Source organism: Spinacia oleracea, chromosome 5 (genome assembly GCF_020520425.1).
Source record: "Spinacia oleracea cultivar Varoflay chromosome 5, BTI_SOV_V1, whole genome shotgun sequence".
In the NCBI taxonomy this organism is placed as follows: Eukaryota; Viridiplantae; Streptophyta; class Magnoliopsida; order Caryophyllales; family Amaranthaceae; genus Spinacia; species Spinacia oleracea.
Window position 1 is genome coordinate 14,363,259 of NC_079491.1, and position 24,911 is coordinate 14,388,169.

Below are 24,911 nucleotides of genomic sequence, written 5' to 3' on the forward strand. Positions count from 1 at the left end.
ACTAGTGAAATTGTAAATGTGAGAGAATTGTGATGCTTATGTGAAGGAGAAATGAGTAGAAAGGCACCACAATTTTTCATAATGCACCAAATACCCATGAGTTTTCTTAAAATTTACCAAATACCTTTATCGATTAACGGGCGTTAACGTCGTAAACTCATTAACCCCTAATCAACCATTTTTCTGTTAAACCCGTAAATTAGAGAGATGACGGTTTGTATTTTGAATTGGGAAATTTAATTTAGTTTTGAATCATCAAAAAAAATTAAAACTTCTAGCCCAATCCAATTCTTACTAACCCAAACAAATAAAGCAAGCTCAGTCTTGATTTAGTGAAACCAGAAAGGAGCCTTCTTAAACCTAGCTCATCAAGGGATATTTAAGTCCAACCAATACCCGAAAGGAGTTGGTCTTCTCCCATAAGTTAGTAGACTGGACCGTTAGGCCTTAAATCAAGGATTCGAAACCTATAAATACCCCTTGATATCTCACAAATCCCTACACATTAATTTCATTAACCCTCAAATTCTCACTTTCTCCTCCACTGCTCTCTCCTCTTCGAGCCCGAGCACCCAGCGCGCCCAGCAGGCCTCACGACCGCTCGTCGCTGCTTCAGCCCTCGCTCGTGCGTGTGATGTTGTCCCCTCGCCTAGCGCTTAGCACCTCACGTCCCTCTGCCCGAGCGCGCCAGCGCTGCTCTGCCTTTCCCCGCGTGCGTCGCCCGCACATAAGCAGCAACAACGTAACAACAACACGTGGCCTGACCCGCGCTGCTGCACCGCACACCCCTACTCGCTCTCTCTTTTCCATCGACCACCACCACCGTTGTCGTGCTAATTAGCCGACCGGTATGATTCTCTTCTTCCTAACCTATCTCTATTTAAATTATCGTTTTTAAATTATGATTAATTATTATGTTGATGATTTAAATTATTTTGGGATTGGTTATGAATACCAAATTATGGATTTTTTATGTTGGATTATTGATGTTGAAAATATTTATAAAGTTATTAATTTTCAGATTTGAATTATAAAGTAAAGCATCATTTTTATAAATTTTATAGATTTTAATGTTGAATTAGGGTTAGGGTTCTAATTAAACTCACATGATTAATTGATTAGCATAATTAGATGTTGATTTTAATTATGATAATCAATATGAATTTTCAGATCCGTTTATGATCATTAAAGTGTCAATTTTTAATGGTTTTATGCATGAAATTAATTATTATTCATGCTAGGGTTTTAAGTGATTAATTAGAATTAATATTTTTATTAATAACGATTAATTTCTATTTAATTCAAGCGATTTATAACCTAATAATGTTGCTGAAAATTTAATGATCATGAAGATTAATTAAGATTTATTTATTTCATGATAGGATCGGAGATGATTTCTATTTTAATTGGAAGTTAATCACCAAGTGGCCCCTCTAGTTAGGTATTCAAGGTACGTACAAGTCTAGAGCGGCCCAATTAAATCATGTGAATACATGTCATGTCTATGTTGTCGTGATTCACGTTTACTTGGATTGTTGGATTCATGTTTGAGTATGTGAGGAAGCATGTTTGTATTATTTATGTTTGTTGAAGTTTATAGCAAGCATGCAGTCCAAGTATGTTTTGTGCATGTATGATTTATTCGCATGCAAACAAGTTATTTATGCTATTGTACGTAAGGTCTAGCATATTATGGGCCAAGTCGTTCGTGCCATGTTGCACTAGTTAGTAACCACATGTGATTAGTCAGTACGTGTAGGGTATACCATTTCAGAAACCACATGTGTAGGGTATTCAATTTCAGTAACCACATATGTAGGGTATACATTAATGAGTCATTGTCAATGTGAATTAAATTAGGAGTCATTTGTGCCTAGTGCACAACCCGCATGTTAACAAACATAATGTTGTGGACTCACATGTAGAATCATGTTGAGAAGGAACAAAGGAGTATTTCATTAGAGTCGTTGTGTGTTGTTCACAAGTCCGAAAGGATTTTAAAAAAAAACATTGTTTGGTTGTTCATTTATTAATTGTTTATTTGATTGTGTCTGGCTTTTAATAAAATATTAATAAACATAAAGTGAAACCGAATAAGCTTCAAAACTCTTGGAACGTATACACCTCGAGTATGAACAATGGTGAAAGTACGAGATCGTAGGATAGTTACTTCTATTTCGTGATACAAGACGTTGTATTGCTTCTTTTACGTGTAGGGAATTCCGTCACAGATGTGACACAGGGTTACTATTATTTCTTTTAGATTTCGGTTGGCTCCCAACACTTATCCACTGGACATTTCTTTTTCAAGGGCCCGTTCGATGCTTATTCTAATTAATCTATAAGTCATGAGTCGTGTCTTGAGTCGAGTCTTGCCTTGATGATTAAATGTTTATTAGTTGGCTTTTGCATGTGATTTCCATTATTGTTTTTGGAATGAAGCATGTTAGTTATAGGATTTTCTTTATCTTGTAGTACTCAACTTTTATTTATTACGTGTTTTACGTCTTTTGGTCATGGTTTTCGCCATAACGACCTTAGGATGATCCATCATTTGCACTTGCATTGTTGGGGAGTAGATTTTTAAGAAGCAGGTTTCGTAGAGGTGACTGCAAGCCAAGTTTCTTTTAGGATGGGAATGTTGAGAGCATCAACATTCATGGGATTTCACCCTTCCCATTTGAGAGAAAATGGAAAAGGGAGGGTTCTCACCATTGTGGAATGTTTCTCATAATCATAAAACAAAAGAGGAGGTTAATAAAAAGGGAAGCTTCCCACATAAAAGTGGTCCCAAAAGTGGTCCCAAGTTGATGGGAGATTACTCCCCCACGTGTGTTTCTTCCCTTCAAACAATCCAACTTTAATTTTTTTTTTTTTAAAAAAAAAATTACCGTTGGATTAGTGTAAATATCAGTTAACGATTAAATTAGTGTAAATAGCAATTAACGATTAAATTAGTGTAAATAACGCTTTTTTAACGTACTACAATTAATGATTTAATCCGATTAATTATATGGTAATTATTTAATTATAATTACCAAATTTTGATTTAATTAATATTATCTAATATTAATGTGTTGAATCAAATAATTTTTATTAATATTGGTGGAGTATGGAGAGTAGGAGGGAGAAAAGGTAGTGGGGTATGGAAAAGTAGGAGAGAGAAGGTAAATGGGGAGGTTAATGAATGTAGGTATGAAATTGTGAAATGGGAAGGTTATGTGATAAAGTTAGTGGAAAGTGATGTGGACCAATGAGAAGAGGGGAGAGAAACTCATGGGTTCCCCATGAGTGTTGATGCTCTGAGAGAGCTTTTTACTTGCATGTTTTAACTCTACTTTTATATTAGTCTAGTGTAACACCCCACATTTTCAAAACATGTTTTATTAATATTTTATTATTATCATTAGCTTAAAAACGTCAACTTTTAATTTTTATAACGTATTATTAGTAGAATAATTTTATTATTTTTCATTTAGGAATTTTTAAATATAATGATTTATGATATTATTTTTTTTTTTAAAAAAAACTAATCACGGGACTGGTATGACGAGTTAAGCCCATTTAACCAAATCACTCATACCCAAAATCAGAAAATTATCCAAGTGGCAGAATTTACGATTTTACCCCTAAGTCAACAAAGGAACAAAAGTCCATCTTCTTCTTCATCTTGCTCTATACTCCTCCCTTACGTGTAAATGGAAGACCATGAAGGTCAATGTTTCTTGATAAATGTCTCACATGCTGCTTGCTCCAGCTAACTCAGCAATGGCAAAGTACCCGGTTTTATTCTTCCTATCTAAAAGTTTCCATGGTATTGAATTTGGATGTTTTGAAAAACCATTAGCATGAAAAACCATTAGCATGAGCTCATAGCTTACGTGATTTCTTTCTTCTAAACTCCCTATAAATACTCATAAAATCTGATCATACTCCTCACTGAACCAAATTCGATTTACAGAAAAATAAGTATAAGATATTAGCTACACAGGTTCCCGTTGTTAGAAACAGCTTTGATAATTTGGATGTAAATGATATTTTGTCTCTGGAGCTTCCAGCAGGATCAGCAGTGGATCAGTTATATTGGACTAAACACAAAACTGGATACTTCACAATGAAATCTGGTTACGCTTTTTTACGAGAGGCTGAAATTAACAATAATTCTCACACTGGTCTTGGTCAAAATAGGTTTGTTCCTTTTTTCAAGTTACTCTGGGCTCTAAAAATCCTGCCAAAGTGGAAGTTGTTTATCTGGAAAATTATGCATGACGGTCTTCCAGTTAAAAAAGGCTTGGGACGAAGAGGTATAACTTTAAATACTTCTTGCGATTTATGCATAGATGTTTGTGAGGACGCACAACACATTTTTCGACTATGTAAATTGGCTCAAGATGTATGGAGGAGTAGTATGCTAGGCATATTCTCAAACTTTAATGAGAATCTGGAAATTCAAGATTGGATTCTTAAATATATCCAGCTTTTTATTAGCTTGGATGGAAAGGGAAGTGATCGCATAGTTACTTTCATTGCAATTATGTGGGGTTTATGGATTACTCGAAATGCAAGAGTTTTTATATCAGAGGAGGGTGATATACAGGCTTGTCAATTACAATTCAAGATAGCTAGAGAGCAACATTAGGCCTTTATTGGGAAAGTTAATGAAGATTTGAGTTTTCTTCATCCACCAGAATACTCGCCTGTTTATCCACCAGGTTTTGATTTTGCAAATATAGGCTTCGAAATTCCGGCTATGTTTGGTATGGTGATATATATTGATGGATCATGGAATAAGACTACGTTAAGAGCGGGAATGGGTTGGGTTCTTCAACAACCAAGAATTGCAGTGTCAGAAATCGTTGGGGGGTTGTGACTATGGTTTAGGACAATCAGCATTACATGTTGAAGCAATGGCTTGTTTACGTGCACTTCAATGGGCAAAAAACTCTTCCCTGGCTAATATAGGTGTGTATACTGACTCAACTATCTTGGTCTCGCTTTTGCAGAGACATGTCATTCCGGATATTAGTATTAAATGGACGGTGCAGTCCATTTTTGAATTAGGTAAGACTTTTAGGAGTTGTGTGATCAACAAGGTCCAACGAGATCAAGTTCATTCGGCGCATGTTCTGGCAACAACAGCAGCAAAGGATGGGCTACAGTTCGTTAATCTTTTTGATGTTAGGTCTATGTTTAGTTAGTTTTTCTTTTCTTGTATCTTTTTCCTATGTCAAAAAAAAAATAATAAATAAAAAAAATTTCCCCTGTTTCGTATACATTGTCGCCACCACGGCACCGCCACCTATACAACCGAACACCATTCTAAATACCTTCTCTCGTTGAATAATACCCAGGAGAAACCATTATAATCCTAGTTCTAGCAAACCGTTGCCGAAATCGAAACCCAAAATCATGTACACCATCTTTTCTCTCTCCTCACCGACGCAGACCACCGCCACCACTGCTGCCCAGAATCACCGTCGCCACCTTGCTGCACCCACCTGAATCCCTCCCTGTGACACCCTTACCCTTGTGTCGCTTGCTACCTCACGCAAACCTCTGCCCAGCTCCTCCTCCTTCTTCGTACTTCTCTGTTTTTAGACCAAAAATGCTACTTTTCCAATTTCCTGATTTTGTTTAGAACCAGGAGACATAAAAGTCAAAAGTCAACCATTAGGAACTTTTCTTAACCAATGAGCTAAAAGATGTAAGTGAACCTTGTTTTATTCTTTTGTTTTACGAAGTGTTTTATGAAAGGGTTAAAGAAAAATAAATTTCAACTACTTAAGTTATGATCGTACTATACAATGACTAATTAATAATTTTATATTCTAATTACAAGTATAAATAGCGTTCGGAGCTCAGGAAGAACGATCCATCGAACGGGAAGTATAAAATTTCGGTTGAGGTAACATCTATTGCTAACACCCACAATCCCTTTATGAAATGTGTTTTATGAGATTATGAAATGTGTTTATAATGATATGTTTTTATTGGATTGTGGGATATGAAATGTATTTATAAAGTTTGCTTTATGCATGATGATATTCAAATATGTTTATGAATGATTTTATAAGACTGATGTTTATGAGTTACGAATAAGATACGAAACATGATAAATAAAAGTGTAACCGGTTCTGGCAGTTAGTGGGGTTACTATTTCTAGGTCGTGCACGTACCGCCGTACCGCGGGACACCCAACAAGGGAGAGTGCTCCTTGAGGGTTACCGCAAGCTAAAAAAAGAAACTAATTAGGTACGAGCGTATGTCCAACAAGGGAGAGTGCTCCTTGAGGACTATCGCAAGGTGGGAGACGTCCCGCAAGACTAACTTGTCAGTTACCAAGTAAAATGAAGGTTTTATGAAAGATAATGGGAACTACTAAAGTTTCAAGTTATAAATGATGTTTTATTACTATGCTTTTGTAAAAGTGATTTACTATATTCTATTCTCCCTGTTTGCAAATTAAGTAAAATGAATTGAAATGAATTTACGTCGTTAGGGTAGTATGTTACTGGGCCTCGGCTCACGATGTTGCTTTTGTTTTAGGTACGAAGAAGATCATGGGATGCCTTAGAGTGAGGATGCAACCATCAAATTCACGATTGATGTTTAATAAAGATAATCTTGTATCACTAGTAATAATGGATGAACTAATTAAACTCTAAGTCAAATTTCAATTATTGAGTTGGATTTTAATATTTATGTTTAATCAATGTTAGGAATATTTATTAAATTTCATTTAGATTTCGATGTAAATATTAAAGAATTAATCGAAGTGAAGTATAATTACTGTTACTCAACAGTAGCCAGTAAATGTAAAAAGGTTATGTCGCCTTGTATTTCCCACGAGGGAGGTACGGCATGTGACGCTCCGACTAAATTAGGGTTTCCGCTGCTAATTAAAGATAATTAACCTAATAAATGGTGTTTAGAAGTCGGGGTGTTACATCTAGACTATCACTATTATTGGTTAATGGATTTATTTTAACTCGGATTTTGGTTTGGGCCTATACGGTTCAAACTTGTAGTAATAATGTACATAGTTTTCTTTCCGTTTGGCCCCACCCCTCCAGATACCCCCACCACCATTAGCAACCGGAACTAGACACCCTAAAACCATGACCGACCGTTTGTCGCACCTAAAACCATCAAAAACTACCATGAAACCATCGAAAAATCAATAACAACCACTTGAATGATATAGAAAATCAAATCCCACCCGCAAAACATTTGAAACCACCGTAAAAAAACTTGAAAACAACTGCAACGCACCCAAAAACATTCGCGACTACCCGAAACCAACCTCATCACCCCAAAATCTACCAACCACCATAACCATGGTTTAAAATGGTCGAATTCAACCATACAAACGTAACATCTAAAGTTAATTTTATGGTCAAATTTGACGTTTAAATCATCAAATTTAACAACATTGCGAGACAACAATATAAAGGAGAGAGTAGGGGGTCAAAGAAAACAAACAAAAGGAGTGGATGAGCCGACAGTTGTGCGGCAACTGTAAAGAAGTGACAAAAATATCAATGACGAGGAGCGACGACAATAATGTTGTGGACTAATGGTGAGAGAAGAAAGATAACTAAATGAAAAAATAATACTTACCAAACAACATTGCATATCAAAATGGGTTATTTTCCATTCCTCGTCTTCCCCTTTCTTCAATTCATTCCCTTTACCTATTGCAAACTAAACACCCCTAATTTCTTTTCAAATTAGACTATTTTTCGGTCCTTCTTCTTGTTTTCTTTTCGGATTTTGTCTTTTCTTTCGTTTATTTTCCGTTGGTTTGTTCTCAATTTTCAGGATTGTTTACAGTTTTTCTTGACCTTTTCCTAAATTTTATAGGTTATTGATTCTCATCCATGGATGCGAATTCAATTTTCCAGATTCCAATAATTGGGAAGGTGATATGGATTCGTACCGGTTTAAGGTTTGTCATCAACTCGTCGTTCGAAATAATTTGTGGGGCAGATTGTGAATGACTCTACTTGAGAAGATGTGAAGACATCGAAAATCAATCCTTGCTTCAAATTAGAAAACGGTAGAGTCGTATACAAATTGTCTTTAGGAAGCAAATTGTAATTGATATGTATTTTCTCTAAATATGTGCTAGACGTACATATTTATTTATCAATGTAGATGTCATATTGCTAATGAATAATGATATTTTTCTCCCCAATCAAAAATAAATAAATTTAATGCAAACACTACCCCTAAAATTAGTAGTCGATTGTTGTACTTGAATAGATGAAGAACTTTGTCCCTATACGTTTATTTACAGATTGTCCATGAGATAAGTTTCTTAAGACATACATTAGGATTTTTTTCATCTATTCCAACATCGATTGACAAATATATACAGTGACCAGTAGGGATGGCAATGGATCGGATTCGGGTCGGATGTAGTAAACTCCAAATTCGATCTATTTAAAATTTGGAGTCCAAAATTACATCCATATCCATATCCATTTAAAATTCGGACTCCAAAATTGCATCCATATCCAAATCCAAATCCAAATCCATTTAAAATTCAGACTCAAAAAATTGCATCCATATCCAAATCCAAATCCGAATCATGCGTTAACTTTACTTACATATAACTTGTATTTCTTAATTTTAAAATAAATTAGAAATCCTATTTCTCATTTACCAAAATCTAATGTGTTTCTAATAAACTAATGAATTACAAATATATGCGCTTTAATTAAATATATTAGATTAAATTAGGAACTCCCTTTTTAAAAAATGTTATACACTTTGAAATAATTTCAGGTCGGATTTGGACTTGGATTCGGACTCGGGTCGGATTCGTGTTGGAGTCTCTGCAGACTCCATATCCGATCCATATCCATTCGGATTCGGATGATTTTAATCGAATTCGGATTCGGACTTTTTTTTTTGAATTCGGATCGGATATTTTCCTTCGGATCGGCTCGGACTCGGTTCGGATTCGGATGTGATTTCCATCCCTAGTGATCAGAGGCACATACCACCACCAAAAAACTGATCCATTTTGTGCTTTTTAAACGGCTTATTATACTGTATTCCAATATAAAAGAAAGGAAGTGCTATCTAAATATAACCTTTCTCTTTACTACGGAGTAATAATTTTTTAAGGTCATTAACTACGTATGTTTTTTGATGCTGGCATATCATTAACAACTAGAATTAAGCCCGTGCGATGCACGGATTTACCATGCTAACCGAATAATAGATCTCACAATTTATTTATTTTTATGATAGGAATTACTATCGTACCATTATCCCTTTATCTTTTAACACAATATCCATGTCCATATCTTTATTTCTTTTTTCTTTGCAATGTTGTATAATGTTTATGCAATAGTTCAAATATGTTACATGAAAACATGAAATCCATAATTAAGTTCTCTCCATCATAGGATAATAAGAGGAAAAGTTATCCCTTTGTAGTACGTATTTCATACATAACACATTTAGTCCTAACTTATATAGACCATAATATTCCCGCAATGCCCGTGCTACTACAATTTACCTAATTTAATTGATCAACTACTAATTACTCTGTAATAATCATGCAAAACCAATGAGTGTCTATGGAGTACCAAATTTAGTTAGAGCCTTGGAGACTGGAGGGTGTATGAGCCCATCAATCAAGCGATAATCTACTCTTGCAATTATAACAACATTGGAGGAACACTAAACCCATCTCAAGATTGGTGGACTAATTGGGCATTTAATCATAGATTTTTTGTATAAAACACCCCAGCTGAGTGATGCCAATTGTTCCTCCAAACTTACTGTATCAGGCAAATTCAAATTCAAATTCAAAAAAAAAGCTAATTGCGACGTAATTGTGCAAATTCAGAGGCTATAATCAACACGTTGTGATTGTAATATTTACAAACAACCTCCAGGTTTACATAATCTAAATAGGTAAACTCCGATATTGTAGCGCACCAGCACCAAAGAAATAACAGAAAATACCAGAATACAATTGCAGGTTTTCCGAAATATTAAGGCCTAATGTAGCTATTCGTATACGTATTACCTTATGTTGTGGTTTAAAGCCATCGTTTCTCTGTATCCTTATATACTACGTATGATATAGAGAGTATATTCATACTGAAATTCTATTTTTGAACAAAAAATTTATCATATCATGATCAATATTTATCTTATGGTTTAATATAATTTACCCTTTTTTAAAAATAATAATAATAATAATAATAATTTTATCACATTATAATCAATATTTATAAAATTAATTTTGATTTTGTGACTGTACAATCCTATATGGGCGTTCTAAATGCTCTTCAAAAAAACTCCCCTTTACATATATATATTAGATTCGATTAATTAGGATTTAGGACCATAGACTACATACGATCTAAACTACATCATCCAATTAATCATCTTAAGTTAATGACCCCGCAAAACAAGAGTGATAAAAAATCTCCATAATCTCCCTTGTACCACGTGCTTGGTTGCATGTCCCTAAAATTCACCCTTTTCCATAACCCACTCCCACGTGTCACTCCTCCCCACCTCCTCCTCCCTTCTTTACTCCCTCCCGGCTCCCACCCTCCTCTTATTCCTTCTCCTCTCCCTCCCTTCCTTCCTTCCTCTCACATTCTCTCCCCTCCCTCAAAATGGCTTCCCCCGCCGCCCGCCCCCACCGCACAACCCAACTCACAACCACAACTCCACCACCACACACCACCTTCCTCCACCGCTTCCAAGAAACCTCCCCATCCACCCAACTAATCGGATTCCTCACCCTAGCTATCACTAGTGGCATCCTCCTCCTCCTAGCTGGTTTCACTGTCACCGCCTTCATCCTCGGTTTCATCGTCTTTGCACCCATCATTGTTCTCTCCAGCCCCTTTTGGCTCCCTGTTTTCGTCCTCGTCGTCGTCCCCCTCCTAGGATTCTTTTGCTTTTGCGGCTTCGGTATCGCCACCGTAGCCGCTTTGTCGTGGGTGTATCGATACTCCCGAGGTCTCCACCCGCCCGGATCAGACCGGTTTGATTATGCAAGGAACCGGATTGCTTCTACCGCTCGAGAGGTAAAAGATTATGCAAGGGAGTATGGTGGGTATCTTCATAGTAAGGTTAAAGATGTTGCTCCTGGGGCTTGAACCCGGGTTCGATCGGATCCCCTTAATCGGAAAACGAAAGGGTGATCAAATATTCAAATTAGTTATAATGCAATTAATTAACTCGGTTTTTTTTGGTTTTGATATGTTTTTCCACTTTTAGCTAGCTAGCTAGTTGATTGTACTATGTTGTTTGGTTTTTGATATGTATACATAAAATGCGTTTTGTACGTATGTTAAGATTACTGATTTCATACATGCATATTTTTTTAATTTCAAAAAGGATTTATTCAAGTCTAGATCCCATGCAATGGAGACTATGGAGTGTCATCATCATGTGGAGAATTAAGAAGATGGGAGTAGGTGTGCATCTCATCTAAATGGAATTCTCTCTTTCAATATATTATACTACGTACGAATTAAGTGAGAATCTATCTTAGTTCATTAGCCAAGAGACAATGAGTCTATAATTACAAATGGGAAGATCTCCAGTGACGGTGAATCTCCCATCCTAGTGAGGTGATGTACTACAAATTTGGCCTTGCTTTTCACCTGAGATTAATTAATTTGACTTAAACCAAATGCTGAATTATAAAATATCACCCAACACCGAGTCAAGATCAAAAATAAGTTGGCGATTGATCAACATTTGGCAGTCTGATTCTACAGTAACTTCTTAGAACCCGTACCTTCGACCCAACTTAACAGCAGCGATGGCTTTTGCTCAGCCACTTCCGGCGGTCAGTGAGCCTTGAATTTGAACACACCTTAGGGGAGGAGCAGGAGCATTCCATTTACATGAGATGCACACCTGACGCATAGATGGTCTTGAATAAGTTACTAACTGAGACATTTTTAATTGGAGAAATCATTGATGAATTGCATTAAAATTAGTGAAACCTGGGACAACTTGAAGGCTGCTCGTCTTACGGTAATGCTACAGTTCCTCCCCCCAACATTTTCTTCCCCATCCCACAAATCCAACTCTTCTCAATGCCAAAGATTCAGTTCCTCAAGGAAAGAGAGATGCTGCAGAGCGCCAGATATGTTTTTCAATTTTCCACATTCACTGATTACAAGTTTTCTAAGATAGGTTGGGGACTTGGTGCTCAGACTGATCAACTGGTCATCCTTTGATAGTTAACGAGTCCAGTAAAGAATGATTGATTGTAAATGATTCTTGGCCCTGGATTGCTTCAATGTTCAGCTTCTTCAATGTTGAATTAGTCGATGAAGTAGGTTCTGACTAGACCTGGTTATTGGACAGGGTAGTCCAATGGGTATAAGGGTCGGGCCAATTTTAAAAGGGTCTTGACCCTTAACCTTATTATTGGACAGGGTCTTTATAGGGTATTTTCTTATAGGGCTTTTATAGGGTTTTCTTAAAAGCCCAATAACTTTACACAAAAAATATAAGGGGCAAGAAAAATACCCATGTTGCCTAAAAAATCATAGAAATTAAATTTAAAAAGTTCCAAAAAAAAAGTACCCAACGTTTTTTCTCTCTCCTCCTCCTCCATACGCGATCCTATCTCAGTATAATTAGGTTAAATCGCCCTAAAATAATTAGGTTGGATTTGGATTTGCTAAAATTACTGGGTTTACTTTGTCTACTATTGTCGTTCTCTTGCTAAGGATTTTTGTTTGTAATGCTGGAGAATACATATAATTTCATTTCCATATAAATTTAGTTTGTTTAATTCATTGTCTATTTTGATGAAGTAGGTTTGATTGGAATTTTTTTGTTGACTTTGTTCTTGGATGATTTGATGAGGTGCTGTGAAATTTGTTTTTGCTGCTTCTATCAGCCATTTTTGTTGCCACTTATGAAATAGTAAGGTCCTGATTTACTTGAACTCTGTGTGACCATCAATGTACTTTGCAATTGGTTAAGTTGCGGTGCAGCTGCTGTAATCTTAGCAGAAGAAAATAAAGCATTTTTGGGCTTTCATCTACATGCATCCCATCAACTACAGCTGCCTGCTTGAAACGCTTTCTTATTGTGGTCCATGTTTTTAAATAATCTACTGAGCTGCGAAGTATATGAACTTTTCAATTCATTCGATGTGTAATTATAATTGTCAGAGGACCAACTCAACCAAAAGCTTAAGCTGATGGTTGAAGCCCCAAGATTAGTTTTATACTCTATCACGCCCCCTCACATGAAAGCCCTTTGGGCTTGAAGTGTAGATGCAACATAGGCATCCTCATACCTAGCGCGAAATATTCCGCTTTGAAAGGAGGGGTGGATGAGATTTGAACCCGTGACCTTTGCGTCACGTTGGCTCTGATACCATGTCAGAGGACCAACTCAACCAAAAACTTAAGCTGATGATTGAAGCCCCAAGATTAGTTTTATACTCTATCAATAATCAATAATGATTTCAAAATGCCTAAAATATGTACTCTGTAGTAGATATTTGCTTTGAAATATATTTACTGAGATTACATTTTTTGTCACAGAGACCAACAACTTGTTGGAGGAGAAGTTACAACTGGTAACTTGTGGTTATGACCATGACCCGCTATAGACCCTATTAGCTTTTGGCTATGACCATGGCCCGACCCTGACCCTTATGACCCTAACCCGCCCTGACCCGTATGTATTTTTATAAGACCCGCAAATGACCCGACCCACTAATAACCCGCCCCGACCCGTCCAATAACCAGGTCTAGTTCTGACACATTTGTTGGCAAATCTTCTGCATGCAGTAGATGTTTTAGCAGATTCTCGATCATGGATGTCATCGGCCTTCAATGACTCCAGTTTTGGCATATGAGGCACTGACATCAGTTTAGGGCAATGGTATATGCAGAGCTGAGAAAGAAGAGGGAAAAACTCCCACTTCCGCAAATAATGTGGCGTAAGTTATGTATTGTATGGTTGAACCATTTGAACAAAGTACCTACTTTTTTTTATTAAATTGATTAAATATACATCAAACGCATAATTAAAAATGACGTTTTCTATATTTGTTAGATTGATTCCAATTATTTTTCAATTTATTTCATAAATTAGAAGATTTGTCTAGAAATAGTCCGACATTATATTTATGTTATTCAAATTTCCACTCTTAAGATATTCAACCTACTTTTTTAAAGTTTTTTTTTTTTTTTTTGTGCGAATGAGCCACGAGGGCAATATAAATTACAAATGGGGGCGGGGAGACTCGAACCTGAGACCTATTGTACACAGGCCCTCAGTCTTAACCACTAGGCCAAGACATCATTGGTACTCTTTTTATGTTATCCTTATTTATTTGTATTTATATTCCATTTATTTAATACAAATTTGCTATTTCCTTTGGTGTGAATGGTTATATATCCTTTTATGGCTAGTTTGATTTTTTTTTTCTTGCCTGATTGAAGTTGTGAGTTGATTACTTGCCTTTTGAGTGGGTGTGATGTGACAATTGACGTGGCATATATAGGAATGGAGCATTGGGGGTTTGCTCATCTCTCATTAACCATCACTTTGCTTTAATTATACCTCAAGTCTTATATGAGACCAGCCACACCGTCAACTTGATGGTGTGACATGTTCACACTTATAAATAAACCCAACGCGTTTAAAGGCATAAAATAAAGTAACATCGGCATAGAAAATAAAGTAACATCGATCAGTATAGAAAATAAAGTAACATCAACATAGAAAATAAAGTAACATCAGTATATACAAAGAAACTCTAACATATAGAAAATAAAGTAACATCAACATAGAAAATAAAGTAACATTAGTATATACAAATAAACTCTAACATGAAATTGAAGAAAACGCAATAAAACAAAAAAAAGTAACCGCGAGTACAAGGTATAAGTAACATCAGCATAGAAATTGAAATAACACCAATTTATACAAGGAACCTCTAACATAAAATTGAAAAAAAATGCAATAACTAAAAGTAACATCAGCATAAAAGGTCAAGTAACACCAATCTATTCAAGGAACCTCGAACATGAAATTCAAGAAAATGTAGTAAACACAAGAAAATAACAGTGAATACAACGTACAAGTAACATCATCATATATTATATACTAACATTTGTTTTCATATACTATAAATAAAATAGGGTCAAAGTGAATTAGGTGAACCTCAAGTCTTATATGAGACCAGTCACACCATCAACTTGATGGTGTGACATGTTCACACTTATAAATAAACCCAACGCGTTAAAGGCATAAAATAAAGTAACATCGGCATAGAAAATAAAGTAACATCAGTATAGAAAATAAAGTAACATCAACATAGAAAATAAAGTAACATCAGTATATACAAAGAAACTCTAACATATAGAAAATAAAGTAACATCAACATAGAAAATAAAGTAACATCAGGATATACAAAGAAACTCTAACATGAAATTGAAGAAAACGCAATAAAACAAAAAAAGTAACCTCGAATACAAGGTATAAGTAACATCAGCATAGTAATTCAAATAACACTAGTTTATGCAAGGAACCTCTAACATGAAATTGAAGAAAATGCAATAACTAAAAGTAACATCAACATAAAAGATCAAGTAACACCAGTCTAAACAAGGAATCTCGAACATGAAATTCAAGAAAATGTAGTAAACACAAGAAAATAACAGCGAATACAACGTACAAGTAACATCATCACAGAAAGTCAAGTAACACTAGTCTATACAAGGAACCTTCTACATGAAACTGCAATAAAATAAGAAAAATAACGACGAATACAATGTATAAGTAACACCAACATAGAGTATCAAGTAACGCTCGTCTATACAAGCAACCTCTAACATGAAATTCAAGAAACTGCATTAAAACAAAAAAAGTAACGGCGAATACAATGTATAAGTAACACCAGCATAGAAGTCAAGTAACACTCTTCTATAACTTTCTCCATATTAGTTGTGCGCGTCACACCATCAAGAGGTGTGACTGGTCACACATGAGACACACTGTTAATTATATAGATTAAGCTTTGTTCTGTTCACTTATTCCACTTATTTCAGGAAAAATAAGTTCAGAGAAGTACAGTAAAGTTCACATAAGATAAGTTCAGGAAAAATAAGGATTTATCAAGTACAATTTATAACTAAAATAAGTCCCTGTCTATTTCACCTTATTTCATGATCTTATTACTTATTTCAGATTTAATCAGGTCATATCAGATCAGAAAAAATAAGTTCAGATCATATCATAAAAAAAACTTCAAATGAGATGAGATCATACCAGATCAGATCAGATTATTATTATTATTATTATTATTATTATTATTATTATTATTATTATTATTATTATTATTATTATTTTATTACTATTATTTTTTTAGTAAAAAAGAATGTTGTTGTCGGTGCAATTAAAATCTATTATTTAAGGCATAACAAAACATTCAAATTCATCATGTCCAAATGAAAACCATTAAGTCTAGATCAGAAACGATATGATCAGATCATATCCATATCAGAATTGATTTATACAGATCAGAACCATAATATATCCAGACTAGAACCGGTATGATAAGATAATATCCAGATCATAACTGATCTGTACATATCATGTCCAAATCATGTTCAGATATGCAAAGATATTGTCTAGATCAGAACCGATCCTTACAAATCATGTCCAGTCCTTAAAGAATCAATATGTTCAGATCATAACCGGTTTGTACATATCATGTCCAAATCAGAATCGATATGTCCAGATTAGAACTGCTCTGGTCGTCTAGATATCGACTCTGTACAGATTATGTTCAAATCAGAATTGATCTGCAGAGATAATGTTCATATTAGAATTGATTTGTACAGATCATGTCCAGATCAGAACTGGTATGTAAAGATCATGACCAAATCATAACTGATCTATATAGATCATGTTCAGATCCAAACTGACCTGTACAAATCATGTCCAGATCAGAATGGATATGTATATATCATGTCTAAATCAGAATTGATATACACAAATCATGTCCAAATCAGAACCAATATGTCCAGACTCCATATCAGAACCCATACGTGTAGATCAGAACACATATATCCGGATCGATCTATCTAGATCATGTATAACTCTGTACTTTTTGTTCAAGATCATGTCCATATCAAAACCCATATATCCAGATCATGTCCAAATTTGAATCGATCTATTTCGATCAAAATCGATCTGTCCAAATCATGTCAAAATCAGAAATTTTATGTACAGACCATGTCCATATCAGAACCGATCTGTCCAGATCATATACAGATAATAACCAAATTTGTACATATCATCTCCAATTCAGAACCGATCTGTACATATCATACCCAAATCAGAACTGATGTGTCCAGATCATAACCGATCTATCTAGATCATGTCCAAGTTTATGTAATATATGGAATAGTTAAATCATGAGCAAAGTCGAATAAATAATAACAATATTATAAATTTGTGTAACATTTATTTTATACGTAAGTCGTTTAATATTAATAAATGTAGATTTTTGTTTAAACTTAATTCTGGAAAATCAAATTAGGTTAGATCGGATCAGACCAGACTAGATCAGACCAAATTAGATCAGATCAGATTAAAAAAAAAAATGTTCATATCAGATTAGATCAGAAAAAATAAATTCAGATCAAATCAGACAAGATCAGTCCATATCATTTATTTATAGTGTTTGAATAATAAATGCTCATAGGTCATTTATTGTGATTGGGCCTTGGGCCTTTGTTGGTGGCTGACCAGCCACGTGGAATAAAAAGGGGATAGATATTGTTGTATTTGAGCCATTGAGCTTTGAACTTAGTGGCTCAATTGGTGTCCAATTGGATGCCCAAACATATTTTTTAATCCGTGCAATTATACGGGTATTATACTAGGATGAGTTTCATTTTCCAAACTCCATCGCATTATTTTGTTCCATTGACCTAGTATTTCAAATAGTCATATACGTGAAGTGGGGCCTTGGAGCCGCAAAGAGAGAGATGACTTGGAAAAACTAGCAATTCAAAGTCAGCCAAATGTCCCGTTTACTTTGTTATTGACCTCAATACTACAAACTCGTTTATCAACTTAGGGCCCCAATTTTATCAATTTGTTTTCTAACAAATGTTTTGAACTCCAATTTTCCTTTCTTCCGATTCAATATTGGTGAACGTTTGCTAGTGGTCCAAGTTCATCATATATTTATATTTTGAAAGTGAGACCAGGGCAAAGGAGATTGTCATTATAGATTTTAGGTGATCGTAACGTTTTGTTAAAAATAATATGTAATCTGAGTAATATTGCACTACTGCTAATAAAATCAAGTCTTATAAATTCATAAACAATAAAGTAGTGGACATAGTCAAGTGACTCGTTTTCATATGAACATGATCAAGTGACTCGTTTAACTTGGTGTTGGGAGTACAACATACGAAAGTAATTAGGATTTACTAGATTTGCCCATCAAGTTATCATAGACATTATAAATATACTACATCACCATATACTACATTCAAATTATCAATTACTAGTGTTTTCGTCCGGACGATATTCAAGGTATTACTTCTTGTAAATGAAATCTATTTTTGAATTACTTTTACCAAATAGTTTTCTTTATTTTATTAATAATAGTTTTGAAAAGATAACATATAATATTATATATAGCGTCTCCTCATAAATAAATAAAAAGATTATATATAGCTTATTGGATATGATAAATATGTAGATATATTATTCGAGTGTTGAAATTTGATGAGTATAATTTCTCAAGAACAAAGAATGATTCATTTTATTATAGAGGCTTGTCAAATTTAGCTCAACATTTCATATAATATAGGCCATATATATACTTCGTATTTTAGAAAAGAATATTGACCTAAATTATAAAATTTTGACTTGCCGATGAATATAATTTTGGTTGGAGTATCTTTACTATTTGTATTTAGTATATAGATTTCTAGTACGCTCACAAACCACACGTATTTTGGTGTTGTTAAATACCTCTTAATGTTATATATTGGAGAAAGATGAGAGAAAATACCAATTTATATAAGCTTGATCTAAGGAGTTAATATTCACTATTGTCAATTGGTTTTAGTGTGTAACCTTTGTTGGGATTAGAAGTAGACCGTGCTCTCATCATCCTTTGTATTTTCTAAACCAGGCCATTTCATACTCTCTAAAAATTTAACAATATCAAGATCCTTACATGTCTACTCTTGTGGCTCATTCGTACAGAAAAGCCCTTCTTATTTTCGATTCATACGCGTAACAAAATTTACGCATAATGATTTTTGGATCTAAGAAAACGTTACTTTATCTAAGAAAATTGACAAAAGTAGTTGTTCACATGTTTGACATGTATGTATAGTTAGATGAAGATTAGGATAATTAAACACTCGGCGATTAATAATGTTTGAGATTAATAATAAGGCAATTATTTGAGATGCACGATGATCACGTACAATCGGCGGGAGATGAACGTGTGAAAAGGGAAACGATAAATCCAAGGAAGAATTTCACTTCTTCCAAGGAAATCAACTTTAAAAAAATTTGGATTTCCTTGGAAGAAGTAAAATTTTCCTTGGATTTATCATTTCCCGTGTGAGAACTTTGTACCTACTTTTAACGTTCGATGAATGCCAAATTTGACTTCACCAATTTTTAATTCCTTTCTTATTAAGTTATTAACAAATAATTTGTTGGTTCAAAATTAGTTCGTATTACTTAATTAATTTTTGAAAAAGTCTTAAGAGAGTATGACGATTAAGATAAGGGAATCCATTTTCGCAAGAAAGATAGGAATCAAGTGGCTTATATAGTTTTGATCATACGCAACTAGAGCAATGAATTTAGTCAATTCACCAAAGCCCACATTATGAATTAAACTATGGGAAATTTTGATTGAGATGTCTTGAGTGTTGAGGTTATAATCCGTATTTTATTAATCCTCCTATCTTACATCATGGTGCGTCTTGATGCATGTAGCTAGCTTTAGGTGTACCCAGGTGCTAGATAGAAGTTCATCAATTTTTTTTGTCTCATCTTTTTTTTTATTGAGATTGTTATTTTAGGCGACTTTTCCTAGTTACTAACATATTCCATAATCACACCAAAATATTACCATTTTATGTTGATCTTACATAGGCTTGATTCACATGTTATCTTATTAACCCCTTAATAATTCCCTCAACTAAAATTCTTACAACCGATAATAAATACACATTAACTTTATATATTGAGATAAAATAGTGTACTCTAAACTCTAATCCTTGACGAAAATATTTATCAAACAAGATTAAAATTTATAGATTTGTTAAAACTAATAGCAATAGAAAACATTAGTTTTTGGTAGTTAATATATTGGTCGTACCAAAAGTACACAATCAATTAGCTAACAAGATCCTCGTCACGCACAAGTGACGAAACAAACAAAAGGAAAACAAAAGAAAATAAAGTTCTATGCACCAAAAAGAAGTTCATAACAACTAAACAAAAAACACTTTGTAAAAAGTCTCAAAATCCCACTATGATTTCCCATCACACTCTCAACAAAAAGGGCTTTAATTTTCTAGTTTATCTTCTAAATACGCATATCGTTCTCATAAACATATAATAATGATTTCGTTTCCCTCTAATCAACATATATATTACGTATATTTTATAAAGCCTAACTAAAATTAAAATTTACGAGAATGATATGATATAAACTTCGAATCCATAAAAAAAAGAGGTAAAAACTTAAAGTACGTCCATGGTCCCCACAAACAATCCAAAACAAAACTCATACAATTACCAATTATAGAAACATGATGGTGGTGATTAACACCTAATAACTCTCCGCCGCCGTCGGATAACGGTAACCAATAAACGGACTGCCACGTGGCGACTTGACAGGTGGTTCAGACAACTTATTACCATTATTATCATAATATATAACACCTGAGAAATCTAGAGGCTCACACTTATCACCCATCAAGATAGACCGTCGCCATACACCGCCTTCACCGAAGCTTTGCTCACCGAAGTCTCCGTCCCTGCCACCGCCACCGCCACCGCCACCGCCGCTTCTCCTGCCGAGTATTCTCTTATTACTCGGCTTCACGGCTTTTCGAACGAGCTTTTTCGAAGCTCGGCGGGTGTACTTGGCACATAAGTAGGCTAGAGCCGTTACGGATTCTAGTAAGTTGAGAGCTACTAGCTTTGATGAATCAAATATTTGCTTTGGCTTATTTGGATGACCCATAATTATTTTATTGGTGTTTTTTTTATGAAGGAAAAAAGAGAGTTGATTTTTAGAGGGAAGGGGATATAATGGCGTTTTGTAAATGATTTGTGTGCGTATATATAGAGGAGGGGTGGATGTTTGGGGGGAATGATGTGTGGGGTGACGGGTGACCGGTATTTTGTAAGTTAGTTTTAGGTTTGGTTGACCACCTTTTAGTTTCCTCCTTTCTGTTTCATTTTTTTCTAAACACTAGTGACAAGCACGTGCCATGCAACGTGTTGGACCATCTACGCTAGGGGTGTAAATTGGATGGTTGGATATTTGAGTCCGAGTTCGATCCAAAATTTTTTTGAGTCCAATCCAATCCAATCCATAAGAAAATTATTGAGTCCGAATCCAGTCCAATCCGATCTGATATATATTTTTTTAAAATAAAATTAATTTAAAATTAAATTTTAAAAGAAGTTAACTCAAATGGTTCGAGCATAAGGCAAATAATAATGTTAGCGGGTAACTTTTTTGACACATAAAATAAAGTATACGAGAATTAAATATTGGGTATGAAATGTTTTAACACATGTAACTACAAGTTAGTCTTCCATAAAGGGAAAATAAATAGCCATTAAGCAATAAATATAATTGCAAATGACATATGTCTTACACATCTAAATAATTAGCCAAAAAGGTTCTAGTTCTTAAAAAAAACAAAATTGTAAAATATATTAAATCTTAATAATCAACCATTACAGTTTACGGCCGACAAAAGAAATCAAAAGAGAGAGAGGATGATAGAATATTATTGGGTTATGGGGTTTATATGAAGTGTAATATTTGGTTGTTTTTTGTTGCACATACTCCCTCCGTCCCAAAATTATAGTCATGTTTTTCAAATCGGGCGTCCCAAAATGATAGTCTTATTTCTAATTTTGGCTATTAAGGTCCCCACTCTCTCGTGTACTATATTAATTAAAAATGCATTGAAAACCCCACCCATGTACTATATTCCTCTTTTCCATGTACTATATTCTATTTTTCTTAAAACCGTATTTTTGGTCAAATGAGACTATAAATATGAGACGGAGGGAGTAGTAAATAAAGGCCCAAAAATCACATATTTCACAATATTTTTTAAATTACATATGTATATCTATAAATAAAATTTTAAAACTTTGGACTTAATTGGATTTTTGGACTCCAAAATGCTGAGTCTAAATCCAGTACAAAAATAATTGGACTTGATAATTTGAGTCCGAATCCGATCCAAAAAGTTTCAAGTCCGATCCAGTCCGACAAATTTGGACTGGACTGAATTGGACTTTGGACTTTTCTCAATCCACTTACACCCCTAATCTACGCTATGACCCACTATCACATGAAACAATTAATCTCATAAACCCTCACCCCACACTCATCCAAAATTTAATGATTCCCATTTATTTTACTAGATTAAAATATTTTCCCACTCCACTTACTTTATTATTTTATTTCATTTAACTATTCTTACTTAATACCCGTGCTCGGTCAAATGTATCTCCTATTTAATTACGGAGGGAATACTCTTCATATTTATTAAGTTGTTTTCTATAACGTCGTTTACATGCGAAATTCACTATATTGCAATTAGACAACATGCTTGTATGGAATTTCTAAATTTGTCACTGCATGCATATTAGCATATGTCTAAATAGCAAGATTATAAGTTATTTAAATTTTCTAATTAGGCAACATGCTTGAAGTAATGCCGACCTCAAATTATCTTAAGAACTCCCTACATTATATTGATACTTAATTAATTACAATGTCATGAACTTTTTTGGATGAACTCTTATCTAATACAGAGTATACTACTACGATATCTCATAATCATATCTATCATTCCTCGTTCGTCTTTTTTTATGAGTCACAATTACTATATCAGGTCGATACTTTTTTATGAGTCACAATTCTATCTTTGGTAACTTTTACACTCATTCTCCAATTATTTATTATTTTTACTTTCCTATGACCCCACTTATATCATAAATAATTTTATTTTTGTTAACTTTTACACCCCACTTAATTTTTTATATTTCTTTATTGTCAACTACCTCACTTATGCCGATCAATAAGTAACTCAAAAAAAAAATACAGATGGAGTATAAAAAATAAGGCAAACTGTTGTAACTCTTTCGACTTTTGATATAGGTAATGATATAAATCTGTAATAAATTGTAAAGAGGAGGGGTATAATTGAAAGGAAAAATTACGACAAAACATATTGCCTTAATCGGCTTTTTTATATAGTTAAGAAATTTATCAATCGATCATCTATTACATTATATTAAAATGTGAATGGGTGTTATTTCTTGATGTAAAAAATTTTGCTAATATTTTTTTTCTAAAAATATATCTACTTTTTTTTTCCTATCCTTTTTTTGTAAATTGTTTAAGTGTGGAAATAGAATATAAAATATTACAACTTATAGATACCACGGAATAATAATTTGTTTAAAATAATTTTGGTAATATTTTAGTCAAATAGGTATATCAAATGGAAAATTTAATATTTTGGTCAAGTTAGCATGTTAAGCATATACGGAGTATAAAATATGTAATACGTAGTAGGACATAAGTTGCATATTGAATAATGAAATGAGTATTGTAAACACAAATTTAAAGTCTGCAAAATAAGAGAATCAAAGTATGTGAATAAACTATTTTTTTTCTTCTATATTTTGGGTACAATTTCTAATGATTTGATCCTCTGATTCGATATATCTCCACTTTGAATTTGACTTAGCTCACAGACTTGTTTGATTTGGTTCACGGACTTGTTTGATTTATACTTGAATGAGGGCCTTCGCGCTTGATCTCGTCCAAGGATATGATGTTGATGTAGAATAGAACGACACGTTAGTTTTGTATGCTTGTTGTTCTTCTTCTACATCAAGGATTTGATGTTGTTCACGAACCAATTTGATCTTCTTGAATAAGGGCCTCCGAGCTGGATTGATCCTCTTGAATGTTGTTGATCTTCTAGAATGGAACTCCACGTCAATTCAGATGCTTGATGCATGTTCTTCTTGTAGGAAGAGAGTTGTGATATGGAGCTGTGAGTATTTCAGAATTTTGGGTTTTGTCGTCCTCCTCCTCCTCCTCCTCCTCCTCCTCCTTTCCAATGAAGTAAATAACTCTATTTAAAGAGTGGGTGAGCCTCTTAGGATTTTGTACACTGGGCCTTTTCTTCGGACTTGATAGTCATGATCTTTATAACAGTTTTGACACATTTTGTTGGGTTTTAACCATTAAAAATATCTGGGAATAATAAAATAATAAAAATGGGCTAATTTAATTTGTTCACCCAAATAAATCAATTTTCATTGACCATCAAATAATTACCGAGTCAATATTTTGACTTTTGACCCGATTGACATCCAATGTGAGACATTAACAAATTTTTCGTGCCTACAAGTTTGTAACTGATTTATTTATTATGCATTTTCATTATAAGGAGAAATATATCACTTAAACATTTTATACAAAAAACATCAAATAATAATTTTAGATATCCGTGCGTGCACGAGATCTAATCTAGTTGGTAACATGCTGAGTTATATATACTTTTTAAAAACGGGCGTATTTAATATGAGTTATGTTTATATTTTTAATATGAGTTATGTAT

The 24,911-nt window shown here is 34.1% G+C and overlaps 2 protein-coding genes and 1 long non-coding RNA gene across 3 annotated transcripts; 2 read left to right on the forward strand and 1 right to left on the reverse strand.

The window, feature by feature from the left end:
* Window positions 1–5,275: 5,275 nt before the first annotated feature.
* On the forward strand, window positions 5,276–6,725 carry LOC130460689 (uncharacterized). Its single transcript, XR_008920698.1, has 3 exons — window positions 5,276–5,704; window positions 5,849–5,905; window positions 6,547–6,725. It is a non-coding gene; the product is annotated as an uncharacterized lncRNA (long non-coding RNA).
* A 3,905-nt stretch (window positions 6,726–10,630) lies between these two features.
* LOC110789473 (oleosin G) lies at window positions 10,631–11,336 on the forward strand. Its single transcript, XM_021994140.2, has one exon. It carries the CDS (start codon window positions 10,650–10,652, stop codon window positions 11,136–11,138), a length of 489 nt encoding a protein of 162 aa, XP_021849832.1. The 5' UTR covers window positions 10,631–10,649; the 3' UTR covers window positions 11,139–11,336.
* A 9,213-nt stretch (window positions 11,337–20,549) lies between these two features.
* Window positions 20,550–21,344, reverse strand: LOC110789500 (uncharacterized). The gene has a single exon (XM_021994180.2). The coding sequence runs from the start codon at window positions 21,266–21,268 to the stop codon at window positions 20,852–20,854; it is 417 nt and encodes a 138-aa protein (XP_021849872.1). The 5' UTR covers window positions 21,269–21,344; the 3' UTR covers window positions 20,550–20,851.
* Window positions 21,345–24,911: the final 3,567 nt, after the last annotated feature.